At 36.1% G+C, this 19,284-nt stretch overlaps 1 protein-coding gene across 6 annotated transcripts in view; it reads left to right on the forward strand.

Annotated features, from left to right (window-relative positions):
* The window catches only part of LOC5579028 (tumor necrosis factor alpha-induced protein 8-like protein), a 113,367-nt gene that overhangs the window by 72,085 nt on the left and 21,998 nt on the right, over positions 1–19,284 (forward strand). For 4 of the 6 annotated variants that reach the window (XM_021854848.1, XM_021854847.1, XM_021854850.1 and 1 more), the window contains exon 3: positions 8,612–8,753. In XM_021854848.1, coding sequence (XP_021710540.1) covers positions 8,675–8,753 — 79 coding nt within the window. In that variant the 5' untranslated portion in view covers positions 8,612–8,674. Of the gene's footprint in view, positions 1–8,611; positions 8,754–18,154; positions 18,903–19,284 lie in introns of those variants that run through there. The other 2 variants (XM_021854852.1, XM_021854851.1) reach the window with 2 other exon arrangements.

A 19,284-nucleotide genomic window follows, 5' to 3' on the forward strand; every position in this document is an offset into this window, starting at 1 on the left:
CATAGAGATTCTCAAATTTCTTAAAAAAAAAACTTTAAGTTGCTTTGCTGACTTGATTCTTGAGAGGTTGGTGAAGGGATAGTCATTAATCCCTTCTGCATCATAAGCAGAGGGTCATGGGGTTATATCCCAATCCCGTCACTTTACTCATACTTGTTGTATTAGTCGATCACCTGCTTTATCTTGCATACTTGAACTATAACACACAGTTGCGCAACCAAGGGGATGTTTTGCAGAAAAAATATAATACTCACCTTAGAGTGATGCTAATTTTGAACTATTGGCTCCCCTATGCTTAAACAATGTCAATTATGGTAATTAGCATCCTCCCAAAGTTTTAAGTGATTCGGAAGAAATTTGGTTGTACACACGCCATTTGAAGTTTATATGGAGATTACTATGGAAAACGCCAACCTTTTGTATTCAGCCCCCTATCTTTTCGTCATAATATTTTATGGAAAAGTAAACAAACTCTACTCATGTGAAATCCTTTCAGCTACAACTTTGCCGAAGACCACATTTCGATTGGACGTCAGAATAAATTGCTATTCATAATCATAAACTGGGTTTGCATTTAACATACTTAACCAACAACAACAGTGGTGCTCCAGGGGGGTAGAATAGATCAATGTAATCTAGGCTACTATGTTCTACAGCAAAAAAGCAGTGTTGCGCTGAAAGTAATTGAATGATCATCTCAGCATGATTTAGACTTTGTTATCAATGATAACAAATTATCCTTACGTCCAATCAAAATGTGGTCTTCGGCAACGTTGTAGCTTGGAAGGATTCACATGAGAAGAGTGTGTTCACTTTTCCATAGATTATTATTACGAGTAGTTAGAGGACTGAACACAAAAGGTTTGGCTTTTCCATAGTAATCTCCATATAAACTTTGAATGGCGTGTGCACAACCAAATTTCTTCCAAATCACGTCAAATTTTGGGAGAGTGATTTTTATCATAATTGACATCGTTTAAGCATAGGGGAGCAAAACTTCAAAATTTGCATTAGTCTAGTGTACACTAGAATCAAGCGTTTGTTTTATGGGAAAAAGTAAATTTTTGCTACGAAATTCAAAATGGGACTGTTTTGCTAAGAAATACGGGGTTTTGGGCGGATCTTTTCGCCTAACAGTCCCTCAGATATAACTGATCTATTATGTGCTTAGCGTACTGATGACTGTGTTTACGTATAAATGGTACCAAATATGGAGGATTTATATCCTCAAGACTATGTTGAGGCACTCAATGAAGACTCAAGTGTCAAAAGCATATGTGCCATATGTGGAGAAGTGAGGATATATGATTGTATACTTCAGAATGAAAAGCAAAATTTTCTGTGTGTGAGATATTGAGAAAATATATGAGTTAGGGAAAGAAAGAGTAGATGAGTAAGTTAGATTGTTAATAAGACTAAAAATAATTAAATTAACATTATTATCGATACATTCAATAGCAACAGTTAGGTTTTGCGAAGAAATTGAAACTTTCACAAAAATCGGCTAATGTACGCCTATCAGATGCATTTGAAGTCACTGTTGGCCTTGAGTGTTCGGAATATGAGTCAAAACGGTATTTGTTTCCAACTTTACTATAGATTCCAAGGCACTTCTATTTTTGCGACTGTTAGTGCTATAATTTTTGTTTATTGAAATCGTTCCTTAAAATATTTAAGTATACAGTGATGATAGTGACAGTGCTGTAGCCTTTCCTGGGTTTGATGAAAGCGTTGGGGCCCAGATAGCCGTAGCGGTAAACGCGCAGCTATTCAGCATGACCAAGCTGAGGGTCGTGGGTTCGAATCCCACCGGTCGAGGATCTTTTCGGGTTGGAAATTTTCTCGACTTCCCTGGGCATAGAGTATCTTCGTACCTGCCACACGATATACACATGCAAAAATGGTCATTGGCATAGTAAGCTCTCAATTAATAACTGTGGAAGTGCTCATAAGAACACTAAGCTGAGAATCAGGCTCTGTCCCAGTGGGGACGTAACGCCAGAAAGAAGAAGAAGATGAAAGCGTTGCGGTCGTCCAATAGAAAGACCAGACCGATAACGTATAAACGATTGTCCGACATTTCCCCGAAAACCATTTCCCCGAATGATTTCTTCCCGAAGGATTTTCTCCCGAAAACCATTTTCCCGAATGAACTGTTTCCCCGAATGTACCGTTTCCCCGAAAGCTTTTTCCAAAGACATTGTTCATTTATTTAAAAAAAAATATCGGTGAAGGTAGCATCCACAAATTACGTAACGCTATAGGGAGGAGTAGGCTCAAACGTTACGGCTCACACAAAAATTTGATTTTTTTCATACAAAAGCGGATGGAGGGAGGGGGTCACAAATTTCCCATTTAGGCGTTACTTAATAAATGGACGCTGCCTAAGACTATATTCAGCAAGCTTGATAATTGCTTCAAACGGATGATTCTCTTATGAATGATTTGAATCGAAAAACGAAAGATGAGATATTTGGAGTGAAAATCGATGACAGTTTTTACTGGTAGGTCTGCTTTTAAAAATATGTTAAAAAAGTAAAGTTCGGTTTTCAAATTTATTATGCTAAGAATCGCAATAAAAATACATAAAATATTTCGAAAGATCATTCAAGAGATGTTCAAATCTGACGCTTAATGTTGTTTGTTCGAACATAATTCATCTTAATGAAATCTAGCTGAACGGGCAAAGGCAGAATAATGAAATAAAGTTTGACCTGGTTGAAAACAGTTTGCAGGATTCAAAGACGTGACCCTAATGAGATCTTCACTGCATGAAAACTTAGAAAGAATGAGTGAGTCATAAATGTCGTTTTCGTTTTAAGGAACTGGGTCAGTGATCAACACATAAACAAACCAACGTCAGGAAAATTGTAGCTCGGTCGAACCTGAATCGGATTGGAGTTGTAACTGTGAGTCAGAGCGACCAGTTCCAAGTTTCGCCAGTTCCAACCTAGGCTCAAAAACGAATTCGACATTAGTTGATTGGGGACGTATTTGACAGTCCAGCACACCGTGTCCAGACTATCATTCGATCATTATTTCTTCGTTAGTAGATTGTGTTTCTTAAAACATAAGCAGATGTTTTTTTAACTACAACTGAGGACGTAAAAGGCTTGTTTTCAATTTCATAAAAATCCCTTCTTTAGGATGTGCTTCTTTATATTACTGGTCCAATAATCATTGGCGTCAAAATAGTTGATAATTTTAAAATTCTCGCCTTCTTATCGTCGTAGGCAGTTCTTTAAAGCTTTGCTGGTCTCATATTGTTCTGCTTGCAGCTGCTACTGATTTAATCATAAATTTGCCCTTCTTTTATTTGAAGGCTGTTCTCCATAGATAAATATATCAATATAAATTAACAGAGCTACTGAAACTTTAATCAGATTTTTTCGGGTTCAAACTAGTTTGAGAACGAATACTACAGATTCTAATATTTTGATCCAACATTTCCAATGCTTTCGACCTACTTAATTAATTAAGACTTAATCACTTAACTTAATCCAGAGTTTTTTTTTTGTTTCAAATAGGCGATTTTTTCTGTTTAGTATTTTTAGTATTCATTACTGACATGTTCTCTGTATTTAACGTTTTTGACTAGATGACCCATTAAGGAACGATTTGAAAAAATTTACGTTCAGGAGAATTGTTTCTATCCAAGACATAAAAAAAAAGATTTTTATCTGGAAAACTAATGCTTATTCTGCGCGGCGTGTGAGTCGAGACGAGTCGTTCTCACCTCGGGTGACGTGAGACAACTAATGTAAATCAAATGGGAACGAGTCGTAACCTCATTCAACTTGTCTCACCTCACACGCCGCGCAGCATAAGCACAATTGATTTTCAGAGGGAGAAGAAAGACTAGAAGGGAGACTCGAGGTTTAATTATGTAGTGCAAGATATAATAGATTTTAAGGATCAATGAAACCATTGCTGTAGCTAGTCACTAAGTGTAATGAAATTACGTTTATCCTAGTGGACATATGGCACGAAGACGTTTGGCATCTTTGTGTAGTAATGCGAAATAATGTGAAAGAACAGCCTATTATCAAAAGAAGGGAAATTTAAGATTATCAGCTAAGTGTCACTGAAAATTGGAACAGTATAAATATAAAGAACAACCTATTATTCTAAGAAGGCAAAACTAAGCCGAATGTTCATTCGTCTAAATGTTCGTAAGCCAAATATCTATACTCCGAAGATACCGCATCAAATGAAACTGCCATGTGCTCGCTTTTTTCACCAGGGTATCACAAAAATTAATCTAAGTTGTTTTGAGCCAAATGCTCATGGCTCATTATTTTGAACATCTGTAACTTTAAACACATGGATTTTTATCAAAAATTAATCAATTTTTGTCTAATCTTACATCAGCTAACAAGTTGAATACGTTTTGGCAGCAGGAACATGGATAGCCTTCAGTATGTCATTTACATTACGATTTTTTCGGGGAAATGGTACATTCGGGAAAACAATTTTCGGGGAAATAAATCATTCGGGAAAACTTCATTCGAGGAAATTGCATTCGGGGAAATGGTTTTCGGGGAAATGTCGGATAATCCGTATAAACGTACGGAGGCATCTTTTGAACTCATGAGGCTTGCCCCAATGAAATACTGGAAACCAACACAACCCGTGGGTGGCTACGTCGAGGTCAATAAAAAGAGTATTTTGGATTCACCTGCAGCATGTTTTTGGTTGATTTGAAACTCAGGTGTTAAATCGGGCAAGTTTAGTAAACCCGATTGGGCAAAGCAATTGAAAATTTCTTAGATATACATAATGATGCCTTCTTATTGGACCTTTTTATTTCCAAACGTTAGCTATCGCTAACACACAGTTTGATACCAGTGGTGATGTGTGTAGTTCCATGTTGGCCGAAAAATCCGTCTTCTCCATGTCAATGGAATGATCCTAACGGAGATTTAGTTGTTAATTGGCCAGTGGACAAGAGTAATGATAGCTGTAGCTGTGACTTGGAGGAAAGCTATTTATCTTATTTTTTGTTTAGACTCTCGAAAGGATTAACATCTAGATTTGTTTCTACCACTTTTCGCATCATAAGCATTATGGAAAATTCAAAACAATTTTTTATCGAATAAAGATGGTCTAAAATACTGTAATATGTATAGTAATTCTTTTTTTATGGGATGAAAACTACGATGGAAAATTACAGAAATCATAACAGAATATTGTCGTTATCCACTAAGGGGACTGTTATGCGGGTACTTTCAATATGGGACGCACATGGTTTGGTATTTTTTCACATTTTGTCCATACAAAGATACAATTTTAGGTATGACACCAAGAATTACACTAATAATTAACACGATTCATGAAGAAAACTCAAAAGTGATGAAAATTGAAATGGGACTGTTATGCGAGTATGGACAGTATATTTTTATAAAATTGCAAAATTGTTGCTATGTCCTTTTTGAAGGTTTAACAAATGAGAAAAACCTGAGAAAGATTCGCGAAGAGGAAAAATATTAACGTCATATGCAGCCCAGATTCCGCTGTCGCGGAACGTCAAGTGCAGACTGTCGATTTTATGGCTGCATGGAAAAAGTGACAAGTATTTTATTCGGAATAAACTATTAATAAAAACCTCAGTTGGCTGAGCAACGATGCTGATAAATCTTAACACAAGACTACAGTATGTCCCATAAAAAAAATGCGAAAATTGTTCGAACGTGAATTTAGCATCCACAAGCGTTATTTTCGTTGTTTTTGTGAGTGAATGTAATTGCTGATTACTGTAGTATATTCTGACATAACTTCGCTATCTAGGGCAATTTTTGTCATATTTTTCTTACTGTCAAAAATAATGTAAAAAAGCAGAGAAGTTTTGTTCGCTCAAAGTTAGAAACAGCGTTTGATTGTCATATACTCTTTTGATTTCCAACTTCGAAAACCATTCTTTATTGTTAAAAATATTAGTTTGTTTGGTATCATACGATGAAGGAGTTCTTAGAGAATGTGTTTTTCATGGTCACAATAAAATATTTTGCCAAAGTCCTATTTTTGAGGGCATTTGCGTCTTATGGGTTTGATATGCCTTTATTTATTGTCAAAGTTTAATAAAAAATAAACAGACAGGTCTGTCCGACTTTGCTCGGGAAGGAGCTGTGTAACTAATATAACTATACCCAATATTTTAAACATCAGTAGATTTCAAACAATGAAGGGTAGATAAATCGGTTTTTACAAAAACAGCAATTGTAAGCAAAATAGATTATACTGAATGGAAGTAATTGTTAGAATTGTTAGGCCTGAGTACCATATCACGGATCGTATCACCAGCCATAGGTGATTCCCATTAACTTACCTTACCCCACTAACCCAATATTCTTTCCTTGAGAATTGTGGAGATGCAGAAGAGGCTTCGGTCTCTAGTAACAGTGGTTACTTAACTAACATTCTTTCCCTTCCCTGATGACCATAAGGATGTGACCGGCGCCGTTATTGACTTTTAAATTTAGAGCTATCAATTCGTGCACATTGAGAATGGTTAGCTAATCCCATGCTCTATTTCTACAAAGTTGACATTTTGTATGAAAATATACATGCTACATTCCTAGCATATTATTCAAAAATACTAGAAAACAGAAATGAATAGTTTTCTTGTAATAGGCCAATATCATAGGACATTGTTTCCCAAACTTGGCTTTCGCGATCCCCCGACATCTCATCGCCTCGCTAGTTTTTCAAATGATGTCTAAATGGGGGTCGAGAATTCCAAGTTTTGGAATCTATGTCATAGGAAATTGATGTGGTTGACCAATTCGGGAATCAAAATTGGCCGTACAGAAATTGAAATCAGACATCTTCAAAATGGCTTCGATTTCTAGCCGCACACGTTACCACTAGGTCAACGATGGCCTACCGCAGGAATTGGCCAAGAAAATTTCACGCATTTTCAGTCTACTAGACTGCCCTTCTACGCCTAAATCGCAGGAATTGGCCAAGAAAATTTCTACAGCGAGCTCCATTTGAAATGACATTTCTTTTCAACTGCGTACTGCGATCGAAGCAAAGTACTTTCCTTGACCATTTCTGAAAAGAAATTTCCCACGCATCGAGATAGGCGTTTACTTTTCTGTTGAAGTGCATACTTTCCATTAGGCTGGCAAATAGCGGAGCATCTACCATAACAGAACATTTAAAATACTCAGAGCATTACAAAAATAATCGTACAGTGATTTAGACACTTATATCGGGCAAAACTGCTTCAAATGACAAAGCTAGCTTCATCAATTCGTCAAAAATTCCAACCAACAAACGTGGCCTAGTATTTGGTCTGCTCACCTGCCGGCCTATCGCTGCTAATCAGACAACCATTCCAAAAAATGTAATCGCGATAAAAATGTCTAATTTTAAATTAAAGCTCACCTTTACACGGCACACAGTGGCCATCGCTCCGTAGAAAGTGGGAAAATCACATCTTCAAAGTTATTAAGTTAGATCTAGGCGGTAGATACGAGCGTCGGCACATACAGTAGCCCTGCTTGAAAAAAAACCCTGGCTACCGAGATCCCACGGACATTTTTTGCGCATCGCCTTTCGGGAGGCTTCTATTCCGCATCCAATGCCGACTTGGATGGGTGCGAAATTAATCTCGGTGACTTTCGCGGAGCTCTTTGGTTGCTTCCCAACCCAACCAGCTACTATAGGGCACTGGGTAAGATGCGTAGCTACTGTCGTTGAGCTGGTGGTTGGGCTTGAATGACACTTGCCGGAAATTATGTTGTCTCTAGCAGCCCGGAGTTGGCCACCAAGAGTGGGTATAACAGGGCTGGTAGCGGTCAGGCAGCAAAACGATAAAAAGTGTCTTCCGAACTACAAGTATTGATCCGAACCAAATTCGAGGCACGATGAATATCAAAACATAGTTTTATTTTTATGCCCCAAATATGTGCATGAAGATGAGCTTGAATTTACAACATTTTGCGCTGTGTAGTTTTGTTCAGATCTTTCAGAAGGTAGGTCTGAGATCCCTTAGTTGATTATACCGAAAATTATTCTAGAACTTCTGCTATCGATTCTTTTAGCTGTTTTCAAAATACGCCCTGAGGTTCGGCCAAACTTTATTCCAATTCGGTCAAAAACTTTGAGACCAGAAAAAATGAACAATAATATGAAACATTAATCTTTTGCTATTTTAGTTCGAGCAACTAGTTCAGATATCGTTTTAAATAATCAGATGCAAAAAAATGATGACTTAAATGACTTTGTTGTGATTAGTGACTTCTCAGTGACTAGTTTGAAAATGATGACCAAGTCACTAAAAAGTTACTAGCTACCAGCCCTGGTATCAGCACACAGAATTGCGGTGTGAATAAATTGGGTTACCTTTCGTAACCATTTTTGATGTTGTTATTTCGGGACGGTAAACCGCATTGTTGAATTAGGTCATTTGCAAGGTTATTTGAATTGAATTATCCCATGACAATGTTCAAAGTTGTTTATGTAAATTGAGTTGACCAGAGAGTTACAGAGAAACATGCTTTCAACGTCTTCCCTAACACCCATTTTCTAAGGCCAAACGGCTTTTTTTATCTAATCCGAGAAAATTACTAATATAATCTGTCTTCATTTCTCCCGCTCATGGCAGGCTTCCAACATTCTTGTAACGATAACGTGGCCTAGGTGATAAAACGTCCAAAACGTCCGAGCTATGAGTGCTGCCAGTATACTAGAGTTACAAACGTGGATCGTTTATCAGCGGATTGCGGCGGAATGTGCAAACTGTTTGTGTAAGTATGACATCGAGCTTGTTTTGAAAAACGTTAGAATACGCTTTTATAAAGGAAAGGGTATTAATTTTAGTTCTATCACTAGTTTTTTGACCCATTGTATGGCAGTCCAAAAACTTTTATCTACGCAACATATAAATATATATTTGAAAGAAATAGAGGAGTAATAACCTGAGAAGGTTGATTGAAAAATTAGGGGCTATGAATGATGATGATTCCTAATCTAATCCGACATTTTGGTAATGGCTTGAAAAAGGTAACAGATGAAAATTGACAAACTGGAGCGGACGGTTCACTCTCTCTCTGTGATAGATCCTTTTTGCACCAAGCAGGAAGGAGTGGGTGGTGAAGATGAAATATCCGTATCATATTGAACCGTTCTGGGAAAAAGAAAAACCTTTGGCTTGTGTAACGTGAGAATCGTAAGTCAGGGTGTGAAAAAGATTAAAAAAAAAAGTTATTATTTTACATCATATAAATGGCGCAGCTATCTAATCGTCACTAAGGTCCAATGAAGAACAATCAAATTTTAGCCGAAACAAAAGTGATTAAAACTTTTCATCAACAGGTCATGGTTTAGCCAGTTCATGTTACATCAATTCTTTTTGACGGTCACATTTCTACATTCGAAACATCAACAATTTAATATTAAAGAAAGGGACAAACTAGAAAAAAGTTGTGCATAATTCTTGTTGAGACTGGCCCAGTATTTTTTTTAAATTTTAGCTCTCGAATGAGAACTCTTGTTGAAAACTATGTAAACGATTGGTTGAATTGTTGTCGTCAGTTATGATCTAAACGAAATTCGAGGGATCCGATTTTTATCAATTTTTGCCTCACAAAAACTGCTATAAACTCAGGAATTTCTTTGAACACCTCTTCACCATAATATGTTTTGGAACGACGAAACATTAAAATTTAAGTCTCAATAACAAAATATCAAGATCGCTGAATATATGGCGCTTTTTGTTTAAACGAATGGGAGGGCACTCATCTTGATACTGCCGCTTCCTTTCCTTCCCAACTAACGCCCATGAAATATGACCTCTCATATGAAGCAATGTAATGATAACTTTTTACAATTGAAATGAATCTCAGAAAGCGTAAACCCTGACATCTTGACAATCCAAAAAAACTTTTGATTGAAAGATCAACTGTTTTTTACAATACTGTAAAATTGTCTCACCTTTCCAATAACACAAAAAAAACGGTGATTGAAAACATCATGAAAAACCAGTTTTCCTATAAAATCCAATATTGCAGCCTAATTTAACGTGGCCGCCAAGAATTTTGATTTTCGTAAATTTCGTAAAGTGCTATCATCATTTCGTAAATGTATCATGCTGGGTGCAGAGCTATTTGGGCACTTCCATGATTCGCTATGCCAAGGATTTTTTTTGGACGAATTTTCTGAAACTTTGCAAAAGAAGCACTTCAACACGACGCATATTGCGGTTAAATATGAGCTCAATGAGTAGGTTTCAAAAATAACCCACTGCCAAAGTGAATCAAAAGTGCTAAGAATAGGATCCGGCTTCCTATTTTGTCGAAATGTTGTTATGAAAAATTATTTTACTGTAAGCTTTGAACCAACCTTGTGCTTTGTCATTACATTTATATGTGTCCTATTTTTGAAATATTCGCGTTGTAGTTCACTACAACTATCCAGGTCAACCGCATTCTGTAAAAAAAGAGTCAACAAGATTAAGGTTGTTCTCGATTTATAGAATATTAAGAAGTTTTACATATTAACCCTAGTACCCCCGAGACAGACCTTTTATTGTTAATCGACTAATGGTCCGAAATGCGGTTGTCATTACGATCGATGGGATGAGTTAGACTTCCTGCGAGTAAAAGTATGGGTCTGGATATGTTTTAAAACCAGAAATAAGTGTTCCCTAGTTACCCTGTTTACATTTTTAGCAACGAAACCAATATTTAACGATTGGTTTTAGTCGTTTTTAAACTTTAAATATCAAACCAATGCAAGAATACATCAATCATTTTATTTTCTTACATGGGGCAAAAGCTGAAACATGTTTCTGGAAGTACCTTCCGGATAGGAGCCGACTTGTCAGTTAAGCTAAGTAAACTGATTGAGGTATTAACTTGAGTGGACCCGAAATACGTGGATGTGGTCTTCAGAAAAATTGTAGAGAAAGTAATGATACACATTTTTGCTGAACATTACAAGTGTGTAATTTTTGTGATATTGAAGTTACAGTCGAAGCTCGTTATAACGACAACTTTTATAGTGACAAAAGCTCCCTATAGCGACATTTTTCGGTCCCTTGAAAAATATTTTGATGGTGTAACTATTCTCTATAGCGACTTTTCTCTATTACGACGGTCTCTTGCGATGTCGTTATAACAAGCTTCGACTGTATACGCAAATTTAAGTAAAAAACGATAATATCTTTAGACGCCCATAACTCATGAAGTAAATTTGATACAATTTTTCTTTTAACGGCATTCGAAAAGGCCATATAATAGAAAACTTTTGCTGCAAAACTTGTGAAAACCTAAATATCAATGACCAATCCATTATATTTCAATAGAATTCACTTTAAATTTACACGATCATGTAATATTCAACCATTTTTGGTTTAAAATTGAAAGTATGTTCTTTTAAGTTCACATGATGCTGTAACAAAACACGAATTTGATTTACTTTAACAGTAGACTTCAGTTTACATCACATTGAAAATGAAACATTTTTTTCTGTGTTTGGTCGATTTTTGAAAGGTCCAATGAAACAAGTAAAATTCCATTTTTTTATTTTTTGCATCCAAAATTATAGATATCTAATCTAATCTAATCTAAGCGCTTGCACAGCCAATATTGAAAAGCATCCTGGAAATACCTAGATATGTCAAGGTATTTTCTTGTCAGCATTAATATTTGCAGAATATCTGTGATATTATACAAATATTAAAATGACCAGGCCCACTGTGCAGACTTTGGGATTGAAGACAACAGAAAAATTACGACGATCAGGTTATTCAAGAATAAATAACATGATAGGCGAAAAATTTTCAAGTTTTTAAAAAGAAGAAACGGGGACAACCGTACCAACCGTTTCGATTTAGGGTTATAGGTAAGATCGTTGGGAGTGGTGTTGCTAAGAAAGTTAATGCGCACTCCATGCTTGTATGTTCTCCTGGGATGGGACACAGGTATTTCCTCCTTATGTCCTGGCTCTAGAGCCTTGGCTTAAGCGCCTTTACTCGCTCTCTGAAACGAGAAGAAAACTTATTTCGAACCTTTCCCACTATACAATAATCGAAGCAGTTTGCTGTTAGAATGTTTTGCATCCAAAATTATAGATATTTGACATAAGTGGATTTGAAATGAAATAATTTCATTTATATTGAAAACTTTTGAAAAGCTATGATTTTGTGAAGCTATCGTATGTGGGGAGAGAAACTAGCGATTTTTTTAGAATTTTACCATTTTGTCAAATGTTTTCTAGCAAAGCCAAATAAAATTTTAAACAAAAATTTTTGTGAATCGTCTTAGATACAATGTTTTTGAACTCATCACATCGAAGGATTTTGAAAAAAAATCATTCTTTACTAGTTATATTCCAACAAAACACAAAAATAGAGTCTGTGCTGGACATATAAGAATTGATTTTCTAAAATCAAAAATTTCAATGTAACAATTTATTTATTTCAACAAAATGTTCACAGTCAACATTTAAAAAACCCCAAAAAAAATCTTGTTATCAAAGCCGTGCCCATACTTTCTGGGACACTCTATATGCCCCGGAAAGTTGAGAAAATTTTCTTCACGAAAAGATCCTCGACCGGCAGGATTTAAACCCACGACCCTCAGCTTAGTCTTGATGAGTAGATGCACTTTTACCGTCAAGGCTATCTGGTCTCATACTTTAGCAAAGCTGTAGGTTTCAAATAGATCTACAACTTTTCCGTATCAAACTTTATGTAAAAATGTAAAACATAAATATGCACAACCAATAAGAGATCTTTTTTAAAAGGACACGTTAATGCTTCCAGTGGAAAATTTGCCCTTTGAGGGAAGCACCACACTAGACAACGGACTATAATGCAACGCCCAGCGGCACAGTCGAAATACGAAAAGTTTTCTGGATTGAAGTGGAAATCGAGCCTACACTCCTTGACTTAATACGACTAAATGCTTGGTTACACTAGCCACACGGCCACGAAACTCATAAGTTACCCGAGCAGAAGAAAATAACTTTTGTATACCAAACTAAGGTATTCCATACCAGATAATTTCTAATACTCACAATCTGAATGAGGTATGAATGAGCCCTGCATAAGAGGTAAAATACCCCAAATAATATCTCAAGCATATTCTACGAACACCAAACTGATAATTAGATCAGGTATTGTAATGCCTCAATAATACTTGATGAATTTTCATATAAAATTGAAATTTTCCAATAGTAGTTCAATACCTCCAGCAGACCTCAATAGCTGTCTAATTAGAGTGATGCAAATTTTGAAATGTTGGCTCCCCTATGCTTAAACGTTTTATATTATGGTAAATAGCATCCTCCCAAAGTTTGAAATGATTCGGAAGAAATTTGACTGTGCACAAGCAATTTGAAGTTTATATGGAGATTACTATGGAAAACGACAACTTTTTGTGTCCATAATATTTTATGGAAAAGTTAACAATCTCTGCTATGTGAAATCTATGTGAAATGCTATGTGAAATCTTTTGAGCTACAACTTTGCTGAAGACCACATTTTGATAGGACTTAAGGATAAATTGCTATTCTTAATCATAATCTGGGTTTGCATTTTGCATGCTTAACCAACTGCTCGGCAGGCAACAGTGGTGCTCCTGGCGGGTAGAATAGATCAAAGTAATCCAGGCTACTATGTTCTACAGCAAAACAGCAGTGTTGCTCTGAAAGTAATTGAATGATCATCTCAGCTTGATTTAGACTTTGTTATCACTAATAACAAATTATCCTTATGTCCCATCAAAATGTAGTCATCGACAAAGTTGTAGCTGGGAAGATTTCACATTAGAAGAGTTTGTTCACTTTTACATAAATTATTATTACGAGTCGTTAGAGGACTGAACACTAAAGGTTTATCTTTTCCATAGTAATTTCCATAGAAACTTCAAATGGCCTGTGCACAACTAAATTTCTTCCAAATCATTTCAAATTTTGTGAGAATGATTTTCGTTATAATTGACACCGTTTAAGCATAGGGGAGCAAAAACTTCAAAATTTGCATCAGTCTACTGTCTAATACCTAAATGAAGTATTTTTAATTCTTATAAAGATTTTTTTCAATACCATTATAATACCAAATTGAGGTATTGACAACTGAACAATACCTAATTTTGGTATGATACCAAGATATGGTATGCATAAGTTATTGGGAGTTATCTGTTGCTCCTCGGGTAGCCCTTTAGTTTATAACAATTTCTTCAAGTAGTAGTATACAAATTTACTTTTATTCTCTCAATAATTTTCGAAGCCTGTACACTTTTTGGTAACCATGGTGTTAGATGATGTTAGATTATTTCATTGGAAGCGGTTCTGTACCCCAGGACACTACACCTGACAAGACACCCTAAAGTTTCTGAAGTTGCATTGGGACCATATTTTTTTAATTATATGTGAACTATGTCACTGAGTACTGATAAAAAAAATAAATCGCGAAGCCATACAAAGTTTACAACAAGTATATGGAAGCGGCTAGTGAATCACTATACACTGTAATGTTTCAATAAAATCAAGGTGACATACATCTGAATCGTATCATCGTTTCTACATATTTTGTTTCACATTTCTCCAAAATGTGCATGGATGCACGCCGAGAAGTTTAAAATCTTGTGAGCCACCGCCGAATGTCGATTTTCTTAAGTGTACTTTTGAAGTGATTTTTCGCAATAGACAAAAATGACATTCTCACAGTTTTAACAGCAAAACTTGCGAAAAAAAAAGATTTTTCGGGTCCACCCTAACTTAAATCATTCAGAATCAATTTACTTAGCTCAAATGAAGAAATAGATCAAAAGTGTCTTCGACAAAGTTTTCCAAAAGTTTGCAAATGAGCGTAACCAAAAATTTCCTCAAACAAAAAAGTTTGAGACGAAATCAAATCCTAAATAAGGGGAACCCTGTACACTTTTGTTTTCTTAGAAGATGCAAAACTCAATATCGAACAACTTCTCTGAAGACTTCAAACGTCTAAAATCAACGAAAACAGAGAAAACACTTTTTCCTGCTAAAATGTCGATTCGGACCTTTGTTCAATGATTTATTTATAAGGCTGAAATTCTCAATGTGTTATTGCCTATATATAAAAATGGTAAACAATATTTCAAAATAATTGATAATTGTGATCTACTTTTACTCTGGTCAGCAACAATAATTTGTTCATTCCGTTGTTGTGTTCATCAAAATGTTTAATATAAACCTGATCTGTTATACCGTAAAGTGCCCTAATTCAGCGCAGTGCCTAATTCCGCGCATTTCATACAAAATTATTTATATATGGAAATACACATTCATATTTCAGCAACTTTTAATGCTATTCGAGGCTACTTTGATTAATAATAAGTTTGAATCACAAATAAAAGCAAATAAGGCATTTTTTCGCGGCATTAAAAAATAATCAGTGAAGGCCCGTCGGCATGGAACTACTTGCTACAGATATGTTTCATGGTGCTTCTATGGAATCTTATCAAATATTAGCATAATTATTGAGTTTTATTCAAAAAAGTGTTGCGCGGAATTAGGCCACGTCTTTTTTCATAATACCCTAATTCCGCGCACTGTTTTTCACATAACAACAGACAAGTAAAACATGCTATATCCGTCTTCAAATCTGTCTATTTCTCTGAATAGTAACTTTATGCATACATACGTTTCATGTACAAGCGGAATATCGGGAAAGTCCACTTAGGCAGCGTCCATAAATGACGTAGCATCTTTTGACCAATTTTTGACACCCCTTCCCCCTTCGTAGTTTATTTTCCCATACTTAATACATGGTTCGTAGCAAAATCGTAGACTCCCTCTCCCCCCTAAAATGCTACGTCATTTATGGACGGTCCCTTACAGGGAAAAATACCACGTGGTTTATGCACAGCCCCAACAAAATAGTTACACACTTAGATTTTTTTCACGAGCTCGGCTGTGCGGATCTCGGTTGAAATTAGCCGAGATTCGGCATTCTGAATTAAGTGTGTACATCTGTGCGCACAAAATTTACTTAGCATAATGAACCACACATAACATTGGCAATGTATACTTGTTTATGATTCTTATTTATATTATACAATCCATATAGAATAATTGTAAAAACAACATATCGTTCACATGTTCAACAGGTCGTAATTTGTAGAAGACCCCACAAATTACGACACCCTCTCGGGAAATGATTCACGGAAACTTTACGATCTCTACAAAATTTACGAAGCCTCCACACACAAAGTATGATAATACGGGGGAGAGGGATTGAAAATGGCCATATTTTGTGTGACGTAATTTATGGATGACCCTTAGGTTCTTCTGAGGTTTCTTTTTGCTTAAAAAATAAGTTTCAGTTACCCGTGGCATTAGTGGATACCATTACCGGGTACCCCCGTTGGTTTGACCACATTTAATCTGAACACTTTTTAATCTGTACCCCGCTAATTTGCACATCGTTCAGATTAAAAATGGTTCAAACGTCATTTAGCTCATGGAACAGAGTGAAGTGAGATGGAACGCCGTGGAACGGAACGCAGAATCAAAACAAAACAGTGAAACAGGTAACCAGAAACACGTTTCTAAGGTGACTAGATGTTCTAATTAAAAATGAACCCCGATGGTTTGCATGAGGTACCGTTCAAATTAGCGGGGGTGTACGGTAATTGATTTGCTTAAAACCATTTGATTCCAAGCAATAATGCGAACTGGTCCTTGTATTGTATGAACAGTGCAGTTTGCTACAAAGCAAAGCCATGCTGAAGGTGTCTGGGTTCGATTCCCGGTCGGTCCATAATCTTTTCGTAATGGAAATTTCCTTGACTTCCCTGGGCATGAGGTATCATCGTGCCTGCCACACGATATATACGAATGCAAAAATGGCAACTTTGACAAAGAAAGCTTCAGTTAATAACTGTGGAAGTGCTCATAAGAACACTAAGATGAGAAGCAGGCTCTGTCCCAGTGAGGACGTTAATGCCAAGAAGAAGAAGATGGGGGTTTTTTCTCGACCGAATTGTCTAAAACTATGCAATAAGAAGTATATTTAAGCCAAATATGAGCTCAGTACATTTCGAAAGAGTATTTAATTTGTAAACTTTCCAGTTCAGTGAATAAAATAATTAAATTGTTAGATTCTATGGGATAATTAACAACATAAAATAGGGTGCTCATATCACCCCATCGACAGAAGAATCGATGAAAAATTCATTCGTGTTTTTTTTAAGACGACGGAAATCGTGCGTATCTAGTGTATTGATCTAAAAATTTCAATTATTACGACTTTTCTTAAGATGGCCAAATTGCCCCACTTTCCCCTAGACGAAATTCACACGTACCAATGCCACGGTTTTGGTTATCTTTATTTCATGTGATAGACAAAAAGTGAATAAAAAAACTGAAGGTAGACTAAAAAGTTACGGTTCATACAAAACTCTACGTTTTCTCATACAAAAAGTGTTACGGAAGGGGAGGGGATTGAAAATTTTCAATTTTAAGTGTTACGTAACTAATGGATGCAGCCCCTTATCAAAATTAATGTTAATTTGATTGTTTCATGAGTGCGCGGAATTAGGCATTCTTCTGCGCGGAATATGGAAAAGCGTTTAAAAAATGCGCGGAATTAGGCAATTTCAACGAGTGAACTATTTCAAAAAAATCACAATTGTAAATTATGAATACAATACAATATTTTTCCCATAATCTTGAATAGATTTGCTAGCGATCCACCCATAAAGCTTTTTTGTTGATGCAATACTAATTTTTAATTAACAATTTGAATCGTTTTATTCCTTAACTGCGCTGAATTACGGCACTTTACGGTACATAAGGCAATTTTTCCGTACAATCATTTACGAACGCTGTATTTCAAAATCGATTTCGGTAAATGACCTTTTTGCATTCATTCGGCAAATGGTTTTCCAAAACAAACATCCAAATTTTGACTTCAAGCAACACTTGATTCAAATCAAAATAACCATCAAAGTAATAATTGCAGTATTCGAAAATTATTCATAGCTGGCAATACTTTTCTAATTATATGTCGTATCTGTCGTATCAAGCAAGGCTTCTGAATAATTTATGTATGAAATAGTACATACAATTTAAGTTTCTGTTTTTGATGTTTGTAATTTATTTTCATTTGAAGTTGATTTGCTTATAATTTTACGTTATTTATCATTTCTCTTATTTTCAGAAAAACCACCCCAATCTTTCGTTGATACCCATAGCCACATTCACTAGCTGAGTTTTGTTTTGTTTATCGCATCTTTTCGACGGGGAGAAAAAGCATTTTCGTGTTTCAACAATCTAAAACAAAAAACCACCACCACCAGACAGACAGACAGAACATAGAAAGTCATTTTCGAACCACTCGTTTCTGGTCAGAACGGCGTCGTCAGCGGTGGTCGAGTGATTGTGTTATAATTTTGATTGATCGAAAGTGAATTGCGAGTTATTGTGAGAAGCGGAAAACCGATAAGTAGGAAGAGACCGAACCGAAGCAGTTACAAAGAGCTCTGGACCTCTGGAAGGCCATGACCGGCTGAAGTGAGTGACGACGGAGTGGAATGGTCGGTTTGCGAAATCGCGAAATAATAGCAAAAACATTCAATTAGGTACCGTTATTTCCTGCACAACTCCAACGACCGGGGAGTGAGAGATGTGTGACCTCGATTGAAGTGAAAACAACAACCTCACTCACTCCAAAGATATCGAAACCAAAGAAAAAAGGGCGGTACGACCGACAAGAGGAAAGACTGATATCGCATCGCACAGATCGATCTATACGAAGGTTGTTCTTTCGTTTCGGAACAGACAAGTGAATTCCACACCAACGTCAACGACTAGCTGAGCAATTCCCGTCTCCGGTGCCACATATAAAAAGGGGGCACACTTCCGCTAATTCGACGTTGATTGTTTCGAAGGGACAATGATTGATACAGGTATGTCTTTTGTTCTTTTCTTTATGTTCATATTATATTAGTACGATTGTTCAGTTTTCCATTCTTTTCACATTTTCATTAGATTAAGTTATTCTGAAACGGCTCGTTGAGTTATAACTTATGTTTAGTTTATGTGTAATTATTGAAACATCTATTTTCACGATCTGAGAAAGTCCTATCATTGAGATAATCCGGGACGGGATATTTCGCATAAGTACACATGTATTGCATTATGGACATAATAAGTATTATACGTTTCTTTTATTTTCGAACTAGTAAAAACATACATGCTGTTGTTACTACTGGAACTTATTTCAAACCTAAAGATTGAAACTCAAAAGAGGTCCAATTTTTTTCGTTTATCGAAATGATCGCCTGCATG

The sequence above is a fragment of the Aedes aegypti genome, chromosome 3 (assembly GCF_002204515.2).
Source record: "Aedes aegypti strain LVP_AGWG chromosome 3, AaegL5.0 Primary Assembly, whole genome shotgun sequence".
NCBI classification, from domain to species: domain Eukaryota; kingdom Metazoa; phylum Arthropoda; class Insecta; order Diptera; family Culicidae; genus Aedes; species Aedes aegypti.